This window comes from Blennius ocellaris (assembly GCF_963422515.1).
Source record: "Blennius ocellaris genome assembly, chromosome: 16".
NCBI classification, from domain to species: Eukaryota; Metazoa; Chordata; class Actinopteri; order Blenniiformes; family Blenniidae; genus Blennius; species Blennius ocellaris.
Genome location: NC_137665.1, coordinates 3044846 through 3066047, shown reverse-complemented (window position 1 = coordinate 3066047; position 21202 = coordinate 3044846). Strand labels below are relative to the sequence as shown.

Genomic DNA, 21202 nt, shown 5'->3' with positions numbered 1-21202 from the left:
TGTGTAGGTGTCTGCGGTGCTGCAAGTGTTTTGGTGTGTTTGGGTCGGGCTGTCATGGTGAATGAGCGCGTTAAAGGTCCTGCGCTCTCTCAGGTGGTTTCTGTGGTTCCCATTCCTGCCATTCCTGCGCTCAGGAGCTGAGCAAACACGCAGTTTTGGGAGTTGGGTGGTGGAGAGTGACACCAGGAACAGAGATAAACCGGGGGAAAAAAATCAAAAGCCCCAACCCAGAGAATCCTGTGTTTGAGAATGAAATTGGCTTATAGTTTAGCCTCAGATTCAGTGATGTATATATAAAACTCGATATTGTTCATTTATTAAAAAAAATAAATAAATTGATATATGAATGGAAAGTGTTGCCACAATGTCAACAATAAAAGCATAACTCCAGAACGTAGAATGTCTTGGCCTTTAATACAACTTGTAATTAAAGTTGTGTAGTTTTTGGGAAGCTGTTGAACTCGTAGTTGGACCACATATACCGTAATTCCCAGACTATAGCGCACCCGAATATAAGCCGCACCCACCAGATTTCATAAGAAGGAAATATCAGTTACCCATGAATCTGCATGCAGGAAGCTTGATAAGCAGTAAAAAACTTGTGGTAACATGGAAAGATTGTTTGTATTGTAGCTTTTTGGACATGCTGATTAATTAAAAAACTAAGGCAAAGTAAATGTATTTATAGAGCACCGTTGAGACACATGGCAATTTCAGTGCTTTACAAAGAAATAAAATATATACATTAACACTTTACAATGAAATAACATTTGATTAAATTAAGTTAAAGTCCTTTTGGGGTCGTTCAAAGACGGAATCTGTTCTCCTGTGTGCATACGTGACAAAAAGAAAGGCTCAAAGTTCAATTTCAAGCAGGAAAATGTCATAAACACTCCTGTTTAATGAGCATCATTTTTCAATGACACTCATTAAATTTGCAGCGTTTTAATTTATTTCAAATTTGTATTTATCCGTTCAATGATTAAACACTCAGAATGTAAACAAAATCCCAAACAAATAAAACTTCTGTAAATAATTGTGACATTCTGACAATTTTAAAAGGGCTTATTTCCATTTTTTTTTAAATTTTCTTTTAATTGAGTAAATATGTAAACTGTTATTCGAGTTCGTGAAGTGGTCGGTGTTTGTTGTTGTCTGATTGATGGACCTTGTAACACTGTTTGTAATGAACGGCTCAGCGCTCCCTCGTTGGCCTTGGACGGGTCTGTTTTGTGTATTTCTACGCAGCCGAGTGGACGAATCTGTCGGAACGACTCGGCTGCAAATGTTGCTGCCGTCTCAAACGACTCGCAGCTGCACCCTTCATCATCAAAGGCCCTGTTTGGCATCGCGATCGCACAAATTGCGCCGCAGTAAATAACGTGACGGTTCCTGTAATGGATGCAAGCGCCGCGGAGCAGACGTCCCAGCGCTCGTGTTTATCACGATCTCTCGCCAGGCCGCGAGCGAGCGCTGCAACGTCGCTCGATTGTCAAGCCTTGTTTAACAGCTTGAAGTGACTTTATTTCTCCGTCCCCCCCCCCTTGCAGGCCTCCCCGATCCCTTTGCCAAGGTGGTGGTGGACGGCTCGGGACAATGCCACTCCACAGACACTGTGAGGAACACGCTGGACCCCAAGTGGAACCAACACTATGATCTGTGAGTCCCGATACCTTGATTGTAACAGACAAATTACTATTTCCTTTTAAGCCCATGTCACAAAGCGGACTGTGCACAAATGACTCATACGAAAATACACTTACTTCAGGCGGATCGACACCATTTATTGATTGAACCACGGCACTTAATTGGTCTTTTTAACAACTAAAAGACGTGTTCAGTGCATCAGGTCGGCTGCACACGACCTGGAAATATGTGGCGCTTCTGAAGCCCGTCACGTTTGGTCCGTTCATACCGCTTTCATCTGTCGAGGGAAAGTTTAAAAACGAAGCCAGATATATCTTACATCATATCTTCCGCACTTGTTGGGACCGACTGCCGGGTGCTTGGAGTCGAAGCCAGCCGACGCCGGGGCCAAATGCAGAAGGGCCGCGCGTTGCCATTCTTTACGCCATTGTTGGGTTTCAGTCTGCCGAGTGTGACTAACTCTAATTTGAGGACAAACTGCAGTCTGAAGCCAGCCCCCCCCCCCCCCCCCCCCCCGGGCCTCATAAGCCGCACGTCCGTCTTGATTTAACCTTGATAAGTGTCGGGATTTGCGATTAACAGAGTCTGAGCAGCAACCGAGGAAAACAGCTCCCGCGTCTGGCCTCTCACTTATCTCCAAACTTCTGCAATGACATAACAGTCGAGTCTAAAAATGTTCCCTGGAACAGCTTTTAAAGAATGAGGGGAGGAGGGGGGAGGAGGGGGGTGTCTCCACTAGTATTTTCTTCCATTGACTGAAACACGTGCATGTCTTGTCGTACCCCGACTTTCCCCTAAGATGGTTGTGTCCTTGTGCGAAGTAACCTGGAAAAATCCAGAGGCGGAGAGAGCGTGCGAGTTGAAATGTGCGAGTGAGAGTTTCCAGCGTGCGCCCGCTTGTTTATCCAAACGGCCGCGCCGAGCCAACGGCGGAGAGGAAGCACTTGCCTCCCGTTTGTTTGGTTGCCACGGATACCGGACCCCTCCTCCCCGGCCATTAAATTAACCGCTTGTGTCATATCTGACAAGAGGGTGGGGGGGGGAGTCACGGATTCACACCTTTGTGGGGGGGGGGTTGTTGAACCGGGTGGAGAACGCTCAGCCTTTACTGTAATAACCCAGCAGAAATAACCCAAGTGGAATTTACGTGAATTCTCGTCTTCCGTGCCAGTGACAGGTTTACCATCAACACACGCCGTTCGTCTGTGTTTATTCTCCCGCCCCGGCAGAAGAACTTTCAGGTGGCGCGTCGGCGGAGGAGGGCGGATTTTTAATTGACTGCGAGCCGCCTCCTCCTCCTCCTCGCCGGCCGTCTGGCCGGCTCACGCTTATTAAAATAGGACCCGCGACACCTGGCGCGCTCGACGCAGCCTGGCGCTCTCAAGCTGTTGGCACCGGCTCCTCTTTTCCATTTGTCGTGGTACGTTCATGCGGGGGTGCAGAGATGCTGCCCGCTTGTTGTGTGTGTGCCCGGCGCTGGGGTTTTTTTTTTCGCCGGCCAGTAAACTGTGACCCCGGCAGAATTGCCGCAGGAATGTGATGGGATGCCAGGGAGGAGGACACGCAGTACGTCTGGCCGCCTCTCAAAGTGCCTCGGAACACACAAGCAACAGAGGAATGAAAACTCATCACAATTCCTCAAGCTGCTGGCAGTTTGCCTGCGTCAGTACAGTATCTTAAAAACATTGGTCTCAGGTGCTCCGACAAAAAAAAAAAAGACAAATATTGCAATATTATGATTTGTTAAGACTGTATTGATTGGAAAATATAGCAAAATAGTTTTATGATCGTCAATTAATTTATCCCCAACGTACACACACACACACAACCAGATAAGTGAGGAACGCGTTCACTCGACAACGTTCTCAAGTGAAAATGGAAAAGTTGCACAACTTTTCCCAACGTTTCTAAAAATGTTGCCGTGTAAACGACAAAATGATGCGTTTTTCTCTTGGAACGTTGTGTAATCGGAGCCCGAAAGGCCGTTTAACCACGTTGAGATGTTGCTCTGCGACAACTTCAGCTGATTATCATTCGCCTCCGATCTCAACGCTGCCCCCACAGGTCCAAGTGGAACTGCAACGTTCGGCCTGACTCTGTATACTTCGAGAACCCAAATACAGCCGTAAAAACATTGATTTTATTCATCCCACAGTGGGGAAATTCCAGTGTAGATGTTAATAATAAAGCTAAATGGATCAATAAAGGCAGTAACACAAAGTGAATATATTATATAATAGCATCTATAAGAATAAGGCCGCGTCTGAAAAGCAAGAACAATAGAATCCGTGTCGTGGTTTTGAGGAGGCTTAAAGTTTAGAGGCAGCTCAAGGCCCGGTGAGCACATGCTTATCTAAAATGAGTGAATGGAAGAGGCCGCTGCGATTTCTCACGGTGCCATGTTGTTGATGTCACTACTATTGTTTTTTGAAGGTTTTTATTTTACGGTCCTCTTCTTATCTTCTCCTGCTAATCCTGTAATGTTGTGTCCAGCTGTTTAGTTGATTAAGTCCAATTTTTAACTGCTGTTAGTATTTTTTATTTTTTTTTTATCGGAGGTGCTGTGTGTTTCCACACATCTCCTGGCTGCTCCCCACAGATTCTATCGTCGCAGCTGAAGCGCCGCAGCTTCTTCTAATCGCATCAGGAAGCAGATTGAGCCGATTCACCCGTGTTACGGTCTGTTTTAGTTTGAGGACAGGGACACGGTCCAGTGCCGAATCTTAGATTCATTTGGATTTCATATTGTCATTTTTTATTTTTTTTTACTTTGTACTTGACCATATGTCAGGAAATAAACACTAAAAAAAACATACGTCCCTGGGGTTGAAATGAGATTTGTTTTGTTTTTTTTAATGAACAGATGTTTTTAAAAAGCACATCTGACTCTTTAAATCGGCTGTATTGTCCATTGAATGCAGTTTTTCCTTTGTCTTCAGAGCTTGTGCTGTGTGTGTGTGTGTGTGTGTGTGTTTGTGTTTGTCTCTTATTGCCTGTGACTGTATTAAAAATCTTCGCCAGACTAATGAATTTTATTACATGGAGGGTGATCCAGAACACTGGTGTTCGGCCGTAATACTTCCCTCCCGTCACGTCTGTCTCACATCGCACCCCAGACAGGCATTTGGCATGGACTCAAAATGTCCAGACGTCTTACTCACAGCCCCATTGTTTCATATCCCTTTTGGGCAGGCGGCATGATAATTACAGTGGGATGCAGTTCTGCGAAATCGCACAGATGATTAGCTCTCGACTAAAGGAGGGAGGCCACTGCAGCAGATGTGCCACAACAGGTTCACACGCCGAGATGATGCGGCACCCCGGCTTCACGGTTGGGGGATAGTTTCTCTTTTATCCGGGTTAGTGGAGTCCGTTATGCAGCCTCCTCCAGGGACGTCCAGCTCATTTTAGAGCAGTCCTACAAAACCTATGATGCACAAGCTGAGATTTGTCTTTTAGAAAGCGCCACAGAGATGATTTTTCCAACAAGGTTTGTCTTCATGCTAATATTAGAAAAACAACCTGTTGTTACTCGGGGCCTGTTTATATGACTTTGTGTATTTTACATGACAACGGCGAAAATGGAAATTTATGAAAACCGCTCCCAAGGTGGAACTTTTCGGAAATGCTGCTCCTGGAGACGGACAAAAACGACAACGGCAGTCTACAGTGTAGACTCCCATATTCTCCTGGGACTTGGGAGTTTTATAGTCGAGTCGCTGTAAAAAACAATCCGAAATTTGTCAGTGCAGCATCTCACTGAAATTGGCTCTAAATGTCAGATTTTACTAGAAAGATGCAACACCAGTTGACAAAAAAATGAAATGAAGTTGCCTTAATTACATTTAATAGTTTTTTTAGTGCATTCAGGCAGTGGTTCACTATTTTCTTTTCCTTCTAACCCCCAGAGAACCTCCGTGCCTCAGCGATGTAGTCATGTCGGATTTGTCAGAACGTCGCAGTGAAGCCAAACGGTGGCGGACACGCCCACTGTCGGGATCACAACCAAAGCAAGCGAACGCACTGCTCTATGTTGTTGAAAATAAGAAGACTTCATAAACCTCATTAAAAAAAAAATTAGATCATAGTTTGGTAATATCAGGATGCTAATTCCTCCAGATGTAAATTTTTTAATGACATTTCAGATGTCTGTCCTGTCATCCTGCCAATAATGCAGACAAATCCTTTACTTTATCTGTATTGTTTCATTAAAATAATAATTTAAAAAAATAACCCTATTAAGATCACAAGATGAGGTTTTGTCCTCGGGGACTCGCCAACACACTTCAGTTTTAAGACCCTCAAATTCCACGTGCATTATTTATATGCTTTTGTAAGAATAACATTATAGGCTATTGTTGGTACATTTTACTCGGCAGTGACTGATCGAATGTCACTCTTTCCTGTGCGCTCTCTGACTTTTTCCACATTACTTCAATCATTAGCCAACTTGTTTTCGTTCTGGCGTTAGATTTACTCAGCAGGTCTAAATGGTGGTGCAGCTCTCATTGTCGCCGCCCTGACAGTGTGATCGATGGCTGTTTGGAGCTAATTACACTTTTAATTAAGCTGCTTAAATAAAGCTTGTGGGTTTTTAGTTGTATGTATGAAGGTGGGAGATGATCATTTGTCTTCAAAGGTCTTGTGTGTAAACCCTAAAAACCGAATGATGCCAGAGAGCTGAAGACTGGATGAGAAAGAGAGAGGTCTTCCTTCCCACAGTCTCCTGTCGCGGTGACATTTTCAGCGCGAGGTTGATGAATGATTCAGAGGATCAGACTGTTCTCGTGACGCTCGGTCTCACACTTCCATGTTCAGGGTCAGAGTCGTATCCGAGCTGGGAAATCCCTCTCCGCCTCCTCCTTCCTCTTCCTCCTCCACACCAAGGACGTTTCACTTCCGTCGGGTCTCTTCGCACTGGGACATCCTGTAGTTTGACGAGAAACCCTTCTTTTGTGTGTGTGTGTGTGTGTGTGTGTGTGTGTCTTTGTGGTCTCAGGTACATCGGAAAGTCTGATTCCATCACGATCAGCGTGTGGAACCACAAGAAGATCCACAAGAAGCAAGGGGCCGGTTTCCTGGGCTGCGTCCGCCTCCTGTCCAATGCCATCAACCGCCTTAAAGACACCGGCTGTAAGTGTACGTCATCTCTCCATTTTTTTTTTCTCAAGACAAGGGGACACCGTTTAAAAACAAATGGTCCGTGGATAAAGACGGAAGAGGCGGGACCGCCACATAGTCGCCTTCTTGGTTCTCAAGTCACGGCAGGAGAGTTCCGATGAAGGAGGATTATTCATGAGGCTGCGTGTCCACAGGGCAAAGACATGACTCATCAAAACTGAGACTTATGGGGACCTCCGGTCTTCTGTGTCAAATGTTTTGACCATTATTTACGGCATCCGATGCCAAAAACATGATCCGGCATTCGATGCCAAAAACATGATCGCATTGCATCATGTAGTAGAAGGTTGTTGGAAAAACAAAGATGAAAACGGCAAACACAGTTTTATGTCAGTGATAATGAAATGGCTTGCACTTATCTACAGGCATCTAATAACGGTTTAATCCATGAGCTGTCTGGTTAGTTAAAAAAAAAAATTTTTTTTTTAAATTTTCACTTTCAATTCTAGTCACTTAGTCAAACTTCATAAAAGCTTTATTTGTTTATTTTTGATGTTCCCTGATCGTAAAGAAACCTCCACAATTGAATACATGTGCCCAAAGTCAGAACTTTTACTCGTATACATGAACACTCGTCACTTCACACTATAATGTCTTTGGCATTTGTGTGTGAAACACGGCGCTGCAGAGACGGTCTGTCCTGAAGGAGTCCTGTTTATTTGTTTGACTTTCGCCAGTTATTCACATATTGCTCGGTTTTCTCTATAAATATGAAATTGGTAATTGTGTGTGATGGAAGCCGTGATGGAAGTTGCATCTTTTCGTCCCGTGACGAAGGACAATGTGGTTTAATGACACGTTTGGAGTCCCTGCCTCAGTCGGTCATCCTGACGGAGGCCAGATCAGGGTGCGAGCGAGGGGTCGGCGCTCTGCAGGGCAGGAAGAGCTTCTCAACCTCGCCTCACAATTACTGTTAAAATGTCTGGTGGCAGACGCTGACGGGGCAAACGAGACGGGCGCTTTTTAGTAGACGGCTCCTTGTAAATGCAGCGTCGCCGAAAGGACCTGGAGACACTTGGAAGGTCGTGAACCCGCCACGTAAAACCTTCAGAAAACCGTTTTCTGAGTCTGATCTGTTGAGTTAAAGTGCTTAAACGACCCAATTACCAGTGAGTGTTCTTGGTTACACTTCAAATTAAGACTTCATTCATCTGCTTGGGACTGATTCACCTTGATATTCAATAACTACAAAAATAAATCCCCACATATGGAGCCTTTTATGTAATAACGGTACCAAACCATTGTATATTAATGTAAACAACCTGTAGGAAGTAAAAATTGGAAAACTCATTTCCATGCTCTTCGATGCCACCTTCCACGACAATTTCAACATCTCATCTGTCAAATCGATGCCGTTAATGTAAAAAAACGTGCCTCACTTTTGAGTTCATTTTGTTGAATTAGTGCACCAAACTGCAATCTAATGCTACTTTGCCGGTGTTTATGCTGCGTGAGTGAATGATGAAACTTCCAGGGACTCTTGCACTGTCCGCCAAGACATTAAACTGCGAACGAGACGTGGGCTTCCAGTTAAAAGCGGCGCCGGGCCGCGGCGGTTTTCGGCGAAGCGGCCGAGAGGGATTTCTTCGACTTGGGTACCTGCTCCGCTTTAAGGCCTGCCGTCTTGTACGCAGGAACGGGAAAGAATCCCACCGCTTTTCCTAGAAGCCCCCGACACTGTTGTTTTCCTGGAGCGACACAGGAAACCTGAACCTCGTGCCACAGCTGCGAGTGGTTTGCCTTTGCATTTCCTCTCTCTCTCTCTCTCTCTCTCTCTCTCTCTCCTGGCCTTGTCCTCACCCCTCTGTTTCCCTTTCGGTCTCCTCCACAGACTGGCAGCGCGTACGCACTCAGACAAACACACAAAATGCCATTGTGACCAACCTCGCTCTGTCCCTCTATCTGCGTCTGCTGATCTAGACAACCGGTCATTTCACGCAGACGCACGTAATTGTACAGCTATTTAAGTGGAAGCCTGGAGTTGTAGCCCTCCCTTTGTTGTGGTCCCCCCCCCCCTCAATGTGTGCATTTGTCATTCTTTTGTTGTTGTTTTTTTTGCTTTTTTTTTTCCTGTGCATTTACCAGCAATTGCAATGTTGTCCCTTCTTCCACAAGCCAGAGCGACGGCACCGAGTTGACCTCGACATTTGTTCTAATTGTAGAGCGTCTTGACTTGACTGTAAGGTTTATGTATAATTGCAAAGTGTTTATGCATCTTTGAGCGTGTATGACGAAGTATTTATAGGCTGTCATGCGTTGCTGTGTGTGTGTGTGTGTGTGTGTGTGCGTGCGTGTGTGTGTGTGTGTTCGTGCGGTTCATGTTGCCTCTGTGGCTGCTGACCTCCGGCCAGCCTTGTAACGGTTTGACCATTGCCTGTTTTGGTCCCTGTTTAGTCTAGACAGACATCCTGAGCTGATCTGCATGACACCCAGACAACAGAGAGCAGATAGTGGCATTTCTTGTGTCTGCAGGCAACGCTGACATTTTTTTTTTTTTTCTTTTTACAAGGAAGAGGGGGGGGGGGGTTCTTTCCGCCTGATCTCTCTCGCTCTCTCTCTCTCTCTCTCCCCCTCCTTGCTCATCTATGTCGTTCTCCCTCGCTCTCAAATTCCACAGACTCTAAGAAGTTCAGACAAAGAGTTTCCAGACTTTGGCAGAAGTTCACGTCCCAAGCTGAGACGGAGCGGAATAGTGCCGGCTTTGTACTGAAATTTGTCAAATGTTTGACCCCAACATTTGAACTGGAGCCGGCTCTGGACCGGCGTGCAGTGAGAGTTTTACAGCCCGTGGCTGTTCCACAGAGCGGATCATCTGGTCCGGGGCACGGCCAAGCGCCGGTCTGCAGACGGAAGAATGACAGACTGATAAAGAGGGAGAGAGCGATCCACTCCGACCGATATAAATGATACAGGGACTTGTCCAAAGAGGGGTGGAGGGGGGGGGGTTTACATCCAAACAGATGCGAGTTTCCACATATCGCTCACAAGATGATGAATCCTCTCCCCTCCTTTGTTCCTTTCATCTCCCCTGTCATTTCCTGCCTGTCTGATTGCGTTCTCTCTCTCTCTCTTTCTCCTCATTTCTGCTCTCCACCTGAACAGACCAGAGACTAGACTTGAACAAGCTGAGTCCCAACGACAGCGACACGGTGCGCGGCCAAATAGTGGGTGAGTACAGGCCGTGCACTCCGTCCAAGAGATTAGCGGTGGGGGGGGGGGGGGAAATACTTGTGCGGGACGTTATTGCTTGATTTGACGGCCCCTGAAGCCACAGAGCTCGTGATGGCGCTCCCGTGTCTCATATACAAACGTGATCTTTTCAGCTTAACAAGAACTGTCTGATAAGATGAAAACCCCTTTCCTGTCCACCACCCCCCCCCCCTCACCATGACGATGTACAGCAACATTTTGCGCTCTGATAAAGTGGCTGTCGCTGCTCTGTGATCCGCCGTCTAGTAATTCCACCGCGTGCATCTGTCTGCCATGTGTTGCAGTGAGCCTGCAGTCCAGGGACCGGATAGGCACCGGAGGTCCTGTGGTGGACTGCAGTCGGCTGTTCGACAACGATCTGCCAGATGGGTGAGTGAGTGAGTGAGCGAGTGGCTGAGGGGTGTGAGGCGACGTCCTCGGACGTCTCGGGAACCCTCCACGCTTCTTCTGAAGAGCTGGAGACGAGTTAAAGAACTTAAATCATCCATTCGGTCACTCCGGCTTGAGTGAGGTGGACGAAATGTAAACAAAGTGATTATTAGTAATGGGAGAAGTAGAAATTAACTGGAACGACAGAAAATGGAAGGATGAAAGGAAACTGAGATGATGAAATATACAAATTAAGGTGTTTGTGATCCATTTCTGCATGTAACAACTAAAACCATCCAATAAGTGAGAGCCAGTCTAAGAAGGTTCTATTTGAAGCGTTCCACTGTTTCCGCTCACTGCTGCGTGTTTCTGCCGCCAGCTGGGAGGAGAGGAGGACGGCGTCCGGGCGGATCCAGTACTTGAACCACATCACTCGCACCACACAGTGGGAGAGGCCGACCAGGTGAGGTACCCTCCGCAGACCCTGCTGAATCAAACCCCCCTGACCCCCCTGGTCCCGTGCTCCCGGGGACCCTGGAGGAAAACGGGTCATAGTGTCAGACGTGTTGCTCCAGACGGCAGTGCTGAATGAGGCGGAAGAGCCAGAGAAGTCACGGCGCTGAACCAGGAGAAATAGACCCGTCTCTTTCCTGTTTTGACTGATGAAGCACATGGATCTTCTTATGGAAGACTTGATGAGTCCTCCTTTTGCTGCTTCTTTCACCTCAATTTGAGGAAATCTTTTTTTTTTTTTTTTTAATAAGGCAGGCCTGTAGGTCAAGTTAGCTTTTCTTTTTTTTTGACGTATTTAGTCCACCCATTCACCGGTTCATCCAGTCATCTCCGATGCAGTTCGTCAGTCCATCAGAAAGACAGAACCACATTCATACTTGAGGGCAATTTGCAGTCACCTTTCAGCTTCAAATGCATGTTTTTGTGTAAAAACATCTCCCCGGAAAAAAACACACACATGGTGAACGATGAAACTCCGCGCAGAGACGTCCAGTCTGACACTGTTTCAGATTCAGGAAGCCACCGGATCTGTCTGCAGATGTTTTGAATGATGGGCTTAATTTTGATTTGTGAGCAATTTTCTTGGCAGATTTGCATGTTTTTTTTTATTTTTATGTGTTGACATTTTTCTTGTGTGTTTTATGTGCCTGTTTTTGTCTGCAACCTTAATGCACTGCTGTGTCTCGCTAGGATTTTTAATCTCAATGAGGTTTTTTCTGGTAAAAGAAAAGGTAATTTGTTTTTCAAATTGGACACGGGGCGTGCACACACACACACACACACACACACACACACACACACACGCATCCCCCAGTGATATTCTAAGCCTGAAATCAAACCCCAGGTTTCCTTGCCGTCACACGAGACTGTGAGCGTCTGTGAAGCGGCTTCTCGTCCACGTTGCAGGACACGGTCCACCTTTCAGACCGGTCCCGATCACTGACTCGCCCGCTTTTCCCCCCCGCCGCCCTCAGGCCCGCCTCGGAGTACTCCAGCCCCGGCCGGCCGCTCAGCTGCATCGTGGACGAGAACACGCCCGTCAGCACCAACGGCGCCACGCCCACCACGGCGATACCGTGCGGCGGCGACGGCAACGGCGGCGGCGGCGGCGATCACCGGGCCCAGGAGAGACGGGTCCGCTCGCAGAGGCACCGCAACTACATGAGCCGAACGCACCTGCACACGCCGCCGGACCTCCCGGAGGGATACGGTGAGTGGGAAGGCAGCACAGGCGCAGCTGCAAGCGAGCAGCGCAGCGCAACGTCTGCTTGCATTTGGCCGGGACATGGCTACGTTGCCTCGGCGCTCACCGTTCAGCTTCAGATAAATTAGAATTGTTTAAAGCATAAGTATGTTCTGCATCTCGGTCCAATATGCCAAGTTTCACAAAATAATGGATTTCTGATTTGAGATTAAAATCACTTCCATTTTTCTGCACCTACGAGTGCGTTTCCAGTCCCCAGGTAGTTGAAATGACTTATAAATTATGATTTGATTATAAAGAAAAAATACAGTCTCTGGCCACTTCATTAAGTTCACGCATACAATCTAATGTGATCCAATTCATTAACTCTGTCATAAAGTCTGCCAGCAGAGTTATGGCTTTCAATTTCACTTGGGATTTTCTGAGAGGGTTATTAATTATTTTACTTCATTTATTCATTTCTCTGACGGTAACCGTGTCTCGTCATTCAACTGAGGCCATGATTAGTCCAAGCGCTCCCATTGTAATCAGTCGTCTCTGGCTGGCTTTCAAAATAAATGTCAACCTGAAAATATGTTCTTTATGTTCTAGTATTCAGAGGAGTTCAACTGAGAGATGGAGAGAAATGCTCACAGAACAATGATATTATAAACTTCTAGTGATTTGACACAAAATTAATAATAATTTTATTGTGATCATGGTGGGAGATAACGAGCTTAAATGCATGTGAGGAAGAGAAAGACACTTTAAATCAGCACAAGCCGATCGTTTCATCATCGAATGCAACAGTGAGCAAGACGGTAAGGCTGGTGTCAAACTACAAGAACTTCCTCCTGCATGTCGGCAGGCTCAGATTTGTTCTGGGGAGCAAAAAAAGTTTTAAGGTGATCTTTAAAGTGGCCGAGGCTAAAACGGCATGTTGGATTCATGGACGGTGAATTTAGTTGCCGTTTATTGAAGAAGAATGATAGAAGACCTCATACTTGTTGTCAACCTTTACTTTATGGTGCTAATCATCATTCAACACGGCATTTTGGGGCGTGTTTGAGTAAACTATTGCGCTATAATCACAGTACTGCATCTACCCTGGGTTTTTACAATACAGGTAAACAATATGTGGAAGAAAAAAAAAAAATCTCCAAATACATTTGAAATCTCCTGCTACAGCCGCTGTCCTCATCGAATTTTGATCGTCCTTGTGTGGCTCTGCTGACGCTCCAACACAGGCCTCAAATCCTGGCTCCATGTTGGAGCGTCTAATTGAATTGATCTGGCTGTTAAACGCTGGCGGCGGCCATTCCCCTCTCTGCACACAGTCAAACAATCAAAAGCGTTCAACCACGAACACACGCACAGTTTGCAATCCTCCACACGGCCTCGGGGAGGTTTTGTTTATCTCCACGGCAAACTCTCCCGTGAGGTTGGGCGGCCGAGCCGTAGAGGAGTTGAGGCTCTAAACTTTGCCGCGCTCGTTTCCGATGGGATCACGTGCAACTTGCTGGCTCTCCTGGGGACTTTGCTGCAAAGTCCAAATCATTCTGAAAGGATGCACGTTATAGCGTTATAGTTGGACACCAGCACATTTCCTTGCAAAGAGGAATTATTCAGTGTTTTTAGACTCGCGGGACAAATTAAAATGTGGTTGAAATTACTGCTTCACTTTAAAAGAATTAAAACAGCATTAAATATTAAATCGGCGATTTGACTGCAAAATCAACTCGTCACTGAAATAAAGCAGTGAAGAACATGAACGCACCGGTTGACCCGGCCTCGGAGAAGCGAGGTCCTCCAGCCGAGCCGTCCGCGTCGAGCGTCTGGTGGTTTGAAAAGGGGCTCGACGCCGTCCTGTTAATTTCTCGGCTCTTCCTGTAAAACCTGTCAGCGGCCGCGATTCTCGGCGCCCGCCAAGAGCCGCAGCGCCGCGCGCCGGCTGTATGACGAGTCCGCGGCGGGTTTGGAAGGTTTGTGTGTACATGCACGTTAAAGCGTGGAGGTGGAAATCGAAGCGGTGCCAGCAGCGGGCTCTGCAGGCAGACAAGCTCTTTGGAAATATCTCTGTCAGGCGGTGATGAATGAGCTCACCAGCCGAAAACTCAGACACCCCCCCCCTTTGTGTCTCTCTCTCTCTCTCTCTCTCTCTCTCTTTTTCCTGCCCAACCTTCACATCCCCGTCTCTCACCTCCTCCTCTCTTCTCCCTCCTCCTGGCTCCTTTTCACGATCCCCACTGACTCGGTTTATCGCCGTCGGATCATCTTTTATGTCGTCAGATTATGAGAACAATCTGTCTCCGTGTGGCAAAAGAATAACCGGATTCCTTCGTATTTTCTTCATCTTGCCGTCGAATCCCAAACTGCATCCACAAGCAACTAGTAAATCAGTTTCCATCTTTCTTCTTCCAGAGCAAAGGACGACGCAGCAAGGCCAAGTTTACTTCCTCCACACTCAGACAGGTGTGAGCACGTGGCACGACCCCAGGGTACCCAGGTACGACCTGCACACCGTCTCCGATTGGCTCCATGTTCAGATCTTCACTGTCCCGTTCACCATTTCACTTGTTGAGCCGACGTTTTCAAACGGCTCGTCGGCGTCTCTCTCGCCAAGCGCCTGAATTTTCCAAACGATCGTCTCGCCGTGTTTCTATCGCAACGGTTGCATGTGCATTATAACGACGAGATATCGTGATTGATCCTGCTCCCCCGTGGTGATTTAACACGTTCACGCTAAAACCTGCACCCACTAAGTTTGGGAGGGGGGGGGGGTCGCGTGGAAACACTTGGACTCAAGACCGGGAGAATAAGACAGAAGCTCAGATAATACAGATATTGAGTTGCATAATCTTGCAAGTATGATGTCAAGAGTGCCTCTCGCACAGCCGACCAGCTGGGGTGAGTTGGTGGAAGCCGATTGAACTGGTTTGGTCACTTCTGCAGAATTTCCACGTGAAACGGGGCTCATTTTACTGAAAACAGGTATTTTCTGTCTGTATTTTTCGGGGAAACGTATGTTGGAAGTGTGAAAAATGGACTTTAATCCAAAACCCGACGTGAGTTTGCGAGAGCTGCGCCAAACATGGACGTCCCACTCCGGCTGCTCCAGCGCCAAAAGGAAAACTGAGACTTTCACCAAAAGCCTCACCTGCGACTGTTTAAAAAAAAAATACTCTGGCGGCCTTCACATTCAAACTCTGGTGCTTCGTTTGTGTGGACGTTGTGAAGAATTGTCCTTTTGAATTTGGGTGCCCATGAAAAAAAAAAAGCAAACCTTTGGAGTTGGACTTTGTTTCACTTCCTGAAATTCTGAAAGCAGCCGATCAGAGCTGATGTGGAGAGATTCCTATCAGAGTTATGGCTCCAAGGTGTTGTTGCGTCTCAGCTGGTAGAAATACAATTACACTTATCCCTCAGGTCTATTTTATTCACACGGATCAGTCATAACATTAAGACGAGATGGTTTATATATATATATATGGCTTTTGCTGACGAGGCCGTTCTGCCTCGTGAAGTTAGGAAATCCACTGCGTTTCTCTCTGAAACAGCGCTACGGTAACTCTCCTGCAGGATTGGACTTCATAACCTTCAGTCCTCACGTGCACAGCTTTTCCTTCCTCGGACAGCTTTTAGTCGATACTGAACACTGCCGACGTCTTACAAGAGCTGCAATTTCCTCCTCTGGCCATCGAAATGTTCACTTTTTTGCTTAATTGATCTCACTCCGTGTCAACTGGCTCCGTCACGTTCCTTCATCCCATTCATTGTCGATGTGAAACGTACTGCAGTGCATGATGGGTGGCGTTGCGTCGCCCCTCGGTCATTTGCATAACGTCGAATCCAGTCCGCGTCGTGAAACTTGACGTCGAAACGAGCTGTATTGGGACCAAAACGAGGACGGATTCGGCAACTGCACAGCTTTCTGCCCTCTGATGTTTTCAGAAATAAAAAAAATAAAAAAAACACGTGCCAGGTGCATGATCAATACATATATAATCAGTCTTCACTTAACGTTTCGCTGGTCATAATTTTATCCCCGAACGCAAAATGACCTGGGCTGTAATTCAATCTTCTCTTTAGATCTGTGCTTTGGTCCAAACCATGAAACCAAATTCAACCTTAATTTACTTTTCCTCGGCGAAACTTTAAGAGTCGTCCCGACATGACTGACGCTACCCGTTGCTCCAGTCGCGGCGGCGGCGCCGCTCCCGATCCGCTGGGATCCCGCGGCAAACCTGCAGCCGATTACGAGTCCGAGAAGGCGCGCAACACGGCGCTCCCCGAGGAGAACTCACTTGGGGGGGGGGGGGGGGGCACATGGGCACCGAGTCCCTGGTCTCAGTCTGTCAGACTGTTCTCGCTCAGGCATGCGTGTCCTGTCCGTTGCCGCATTGCCAAAGAGTTCACGTGCGCCGATATCTGCACGTGCAAAAAAAAAATTAAAAAAAATGGAGCTCCTACAATAAAACCCGATCGCTTCTCTCTTGCGTTCTATCACTCCACGAGTGATGGATGACATTTTTATTGCTGCAGATAGGAAGATGTTGGCCGCACCACACCTTCAGCCAGCGCTCCGTCCAACAATAGCAGATGGCGTCGCATGCCAAGCTCCCGGCGCTCGTGAGGCTCCGGCCCTTTTTGGCTTTAGCCCTACCAGCGTCGGCGCAGTGCGCCTGCTGTAGTCTCTGAGCCTTGCGGTCTCCACGGAGTCCAGCTGAAAGGGGTTACAAGGCAGCAGTAAATAATTTAAGATGGGAGGAAGAAGAAAAATAGAATAAAAGTGATTTCTCAGACATGTCGGAATCTCGCCGTCCACTCGAGCCCAGTTAAGTCAACGCTTCGGTATGTTTTCTTGCTGTCGGTGTGTCCGCTCTCTCACCGCTCACGCCCCGCGCTGGTGCTTGTCGCTCCGCTAAAATGTGCCTCGTGTCCTCAGGGATCTCAGCAACGTCAACTGTGAGGAGTTGGGTCCTCTGCCGCCGGGATGGGAGATCCGGAACACCGCCACCGGGAGGGTTTACTTCGTCGACCACAACAACCGAACCACGCAGTTCACGGACCCGCGCCTCTCTGCCAACCTGCATCTAGTCCTAAAGTAAGCACCAGGGCCCCTTCAAACACCTGAATAGCAGAGTTCAGCGAGTTATTTAAAACGGCATTAAATGGCTTTCTTTTCTGTTTTGCAGTCCAAGTCCCAATGGTTCCCGAGGAGGCATCGAAAGTCAGAATGTCAGGTGAGGGTCGGGCTTTGGACCAGTGGCGCTTGTTTCTTCTTTACGCGGGAAAGAGATATGAAAAGTGTGATAATGACAGGCAATGCCGCACATCCGTCAATACCAGTAATCCTCCCAATTTCTTGTTTGCAATGAACGAATACTGTGTTGTTGATACTATTATAACCAATTCTTTCAAACTAAACCCTGACTCAGTACTAAGCACATGTATTATCCTGCATTTCTTTCAATTAACTCTTAGTTTAGAAGAAAACATAAGGAGATGCTGGGGTTAGTCACTTTCCCGATGAAGGGTTGCTGTGTCTTCATCAGCGCTCAGCGATTTGTCTTGATCTCGATCGTTTGTTAAGATCTATGCAAGGTAATCGTCGTACCTTTTACACATGAAATGATTCACGAGCGAATTTTATCGACGTGATTCTTACATTCATTTCGCACCTTTTTAATTCAATAGAGACTTTAAACTCCGCAGATTCCATTTTTATAATAATTTCTTGGACGAGAAACTTCACCAAATGAAAGTAACGCTGACTGACGGTCATAAGCGAAGTACAGTTTTGGTTGTGCAGGAAAGCATGAAGCCAAGTTAGTGACTCAAACTGTAATTTGAGTTTGTGCTTCCTTATTAAGATGAGCTTCGTTATTGAGAACCTCCAAAAGACAAAAAGTTTCATTGTCAGTCCACAGTGCTTCTTTAATCCCTCCACTAAGCATTTATTCACAGACGGAGAAGAATGATGCCTACTTCTTTGTTCCTGTGCATGTCTTCACATGTATAATTGCCTGCCTGCAACGTATCGGTTCCAATTCTTTTGACGTTGCCAGCAGCCCCGGCTGCACACAGACGGGAACACACACCAGCTCCCAGACAACATTTGTAGTCCCCCCCCCCCAGTCAGTCGATGTTTTACACTGCGATCCTGTGCCAAGGTTGTGTTCACCACCTGTAGAGCGGTTCAACACACGGCGCGGCCCTTCTGCTGAGCAGACGTCTGCACTCGCCCCCCCCCCACCCCCACTGCCTTTCTTTCCACATGCATGCAAAGAAGAAAGAAAGAAAGAAAAAAAAAAAAGAAAAAACCTGACTCCAATTCTTCAGGTTTTGATCATGGAGGCACTTTAGCACACGATCCGTCACAATGCTGTCTTTGGCCAGACATCAGATAGCAAAGAGTGGAAACCGAGGCTGCAGCGTCTGAGGCCGACGGCCGTCTTGCGTTCAGGAAACTGGAGCATAAATTCTCCGCCCGAAGTCGGCGAGCGGGCTGCGTGCGCACGAGTGTGTGTGTGTGTGCATGCGTGTGTGCGCGCGCCGGTTCACGCCTCTGCGCTCGCCTGCGTGCATGGATGCACATGCTCAGAAATTTCCTTCGCCCTGCGCAGCTGTGCAAACAACGTACCGAGCTGCAAACACCCGCCGACTCGGCGATGGCGAAGTCGTACGGGGGCCTCCAGCCTGACCTCATTCCGGAGAGACGAAAGGCATCAATGCCTTTTTTTTTTCCTTTTAATTGATCAAAGAACATGTTGGCGGTTTTGTATTTTGTTTCGCTCTATTTAAAAAAGAAAATCTGCACCCCCCCCCCCCCCCCCCCCCCCCCCACCGTGAAACGCCTTTTTAAAAGCGAACTTGGGCCGCCATGTTTATTTGTCATACTGACATTTAGTTTTTCCAGATTGTGGCCAGATGTGTCGCAACCATAGAATTTCCAATACATATGAATTATGGATGAATAATTAGTGTGAACCAATTTCACACAGACGGGAAGAAGGAAAAAAAAAAGCCTTTCTGCAGCTATAATTGTATTTCGTGTTCTGGAAGACCTCAGAAAGGCGCATGGTCTGTTTTTACCACTTGATCGGTGCCAAAAACTTCGTTTTTTTTTTACATCGAGTAACCTTTATGTTCTCCCCTCCTCAATGTCAAATATCTTAGAATTCATCCTGCATTTTCAGACTGTAAACTCATTAGGAAGTCGTCGGCCTTCACTTCATACATCTGCTCATACAGACGGCGTCGTATAAATTGAATCACTGAAACTCTCAATCAAAACTGGAGCGTATTTCTTCTTTTTTCAAGTGCCTTTACTTTAAATACTGAAATATACAGAAATATTGTTCCATTGGGTCGACAGCAACACTTTAGAATACACACACACAAAAAAAAGTGGGTTTTATCGGTAAAAAAGCTGTTTCCTCAGCTGCGCTCAAAACACAAGATGAGGTGATATTGAAGGACACGGTGGCCCGCGCCCAAAAAACATGACACAATTTTGACCCGAGCCCCGATAAATCGGCCCCGTTTGCCTTCGATAGTTGATCGACGAGCTTCTCGCCTCACTTCCTGTCCCGCGCTGCGGAGGGACTTTTTCAGGCCTGTGACAAAAGTCTGGAAAACACATCAGGTCCTTGTGAATTTCCATCAAGACATCTGCCTTGTATCAGGTCAGGGATTTCAGAAATGCTTCACCCCCTCGTGTGCCGTCATCCCACAAAAATGTTCGATACGTATATATGTGTCCATCAGAGTTCGACTTTATTGCCCTTTTTATTCGCTAAAGACACTGCCTGAGCACTGAGAGCATGGTTTCCATTAAATTCCCCCTGTGATGTTGCAATCTTCTGCTCAATCCTGGCACCAACCCCCCCCCCCCCCTCCCCTTGATTGGTCAAGGTCACTGTCCAATAGGTAACCCAATCTCTGTCTGTTTTAAAGGCCCTGGCTGCAGAATTGCCCCATCTGTGCGGCTGTATGAGAAGCAAACTGAAGTTTTCCCAGACGCCTGCGATTTGTCGCGTAGCAAAAAAACATTGTGTCGTCTCGGCTCCGGGGGGGGGCGTCTGCAGGTACCACTGCTCCTCAGCGAGCAGCTGGTGGAGGGTGGACGGTGGGGGGTGGTGGGGGGGACTTGATTTATGGGCGAGGGCACAGGAGGAGATGCTCCACGCTTGGCCTCCTCGGCCCTCCCGCCCCGCAAGGCGTCTGCCGTGTTTGGGTGCCGTCAGGAAGAGCCCCCCCCCCCCCCCCCCCGTGTCTAGTCTGCAGGAAATAAAGGGATTGGTGAGGAGGTCTCCAGTGTCCTGTGGGGCCCCGTGGCTTGCGGGGGATTGCAGGAAGCGATGGAAAAGCCGAAGTGTGTTCTGCCGGGCAGACACCCGAAACTAAACCCCGGGCCGCTTTAAGGAGAAGTTGTCATTGCGGCGAGGGGGAATGTGTGTGTGCAGACTTTAAAGTAGCAGTGTGCAGCTAAATGGACTCCTGACAACTGTGTCGGAGGAGAGATTAAAGCGGGCCGGCTGACGGACGGCTACGGTTTCTCCACCCGGTGTTTAAAAAAAAAACACACAAAAAAAACAACAACGACTCGGTGGTTTGAAGTAATTACCTGATAAAAGTCGCGGTGAAGCTGATTATTTTAACCTTGGCGTCGCTTTTGAGTTTCACGTCCTGCAAATCCAGGGTGCTTACTTACACACACCCTCACTGGAGTGTGTATGTTCTGCTTTCACTACTCACATGTGTAGTGTTTATGACCCTGCTCATGGGCAGAATCTCTAGTGTAGATTTAACGTTTAATCATTGATTAAAATCCTATTTGATGTGGGATCACTATTTCCTGCTTTCTTCTGCCTCGTCATGTATTCTATATAAGATCAACCCCACGATGATGGAAATGTTCACACCATCACCTCCAGGACTCCTTCATCTTCTTTAAGCTGGACTTTAAACAACGGCGGCTGCGTGTTTTGGTCTCTCGTCCTCTAATGTGGAAAAGTGGGACGCCGCTCTAATGGAGAAGTACGAGTCTTCCCCCTGCCATTGAGCAAAGCTTTACTGTAGATGTATTAAACTAAA

The 21202-nt window shown here is 47.3% G+C and overlaps 1 protein-coding gene across 1 annotated transcript in view; it reads left to right on the top strand.

Moving 5' to 3' along the window:
* smurf2 (SMAD specific E3 ubiquitin protein ligase 2) overlaps window positions 1-21202 on the top strand; it is a 54308-nt gene that overhangs the window by 22436 nt on the left and 10670 nt on the right. Inside the window, exons 3-11 of the mRNA XM_080511568.1 lie at window positions 1551-1659; window positions 6647-6780; window positions 9931-9996; window positions 10323-10407; window positions 10787-10870; window positions 11895-12130; window positions 14525-14609; window positions 17049-17207; window positions 17299-17346. Coding sequence (XP_080367694.1) covers window positions 1551-1659; window positions 6647-6780; window positions 9931-9996; window positions 10323-10407; window positions 10787-10870; window positions 11895-12130; window positions 14525-14609; window positions 17049-17207; window positions 17299-17346 — 1006 coding nt within the window. The remainder of the gene's footprint in view (window positions 1-1550; window positions 1660-6646; window positions 6781-9930; window positions 9997-10322; window positions 10408-10786; window positions 10871-11894; window positions 12131-14524; window positions 14610-17048; window positions 17208-17298; window positions 17347-21202) is intronic.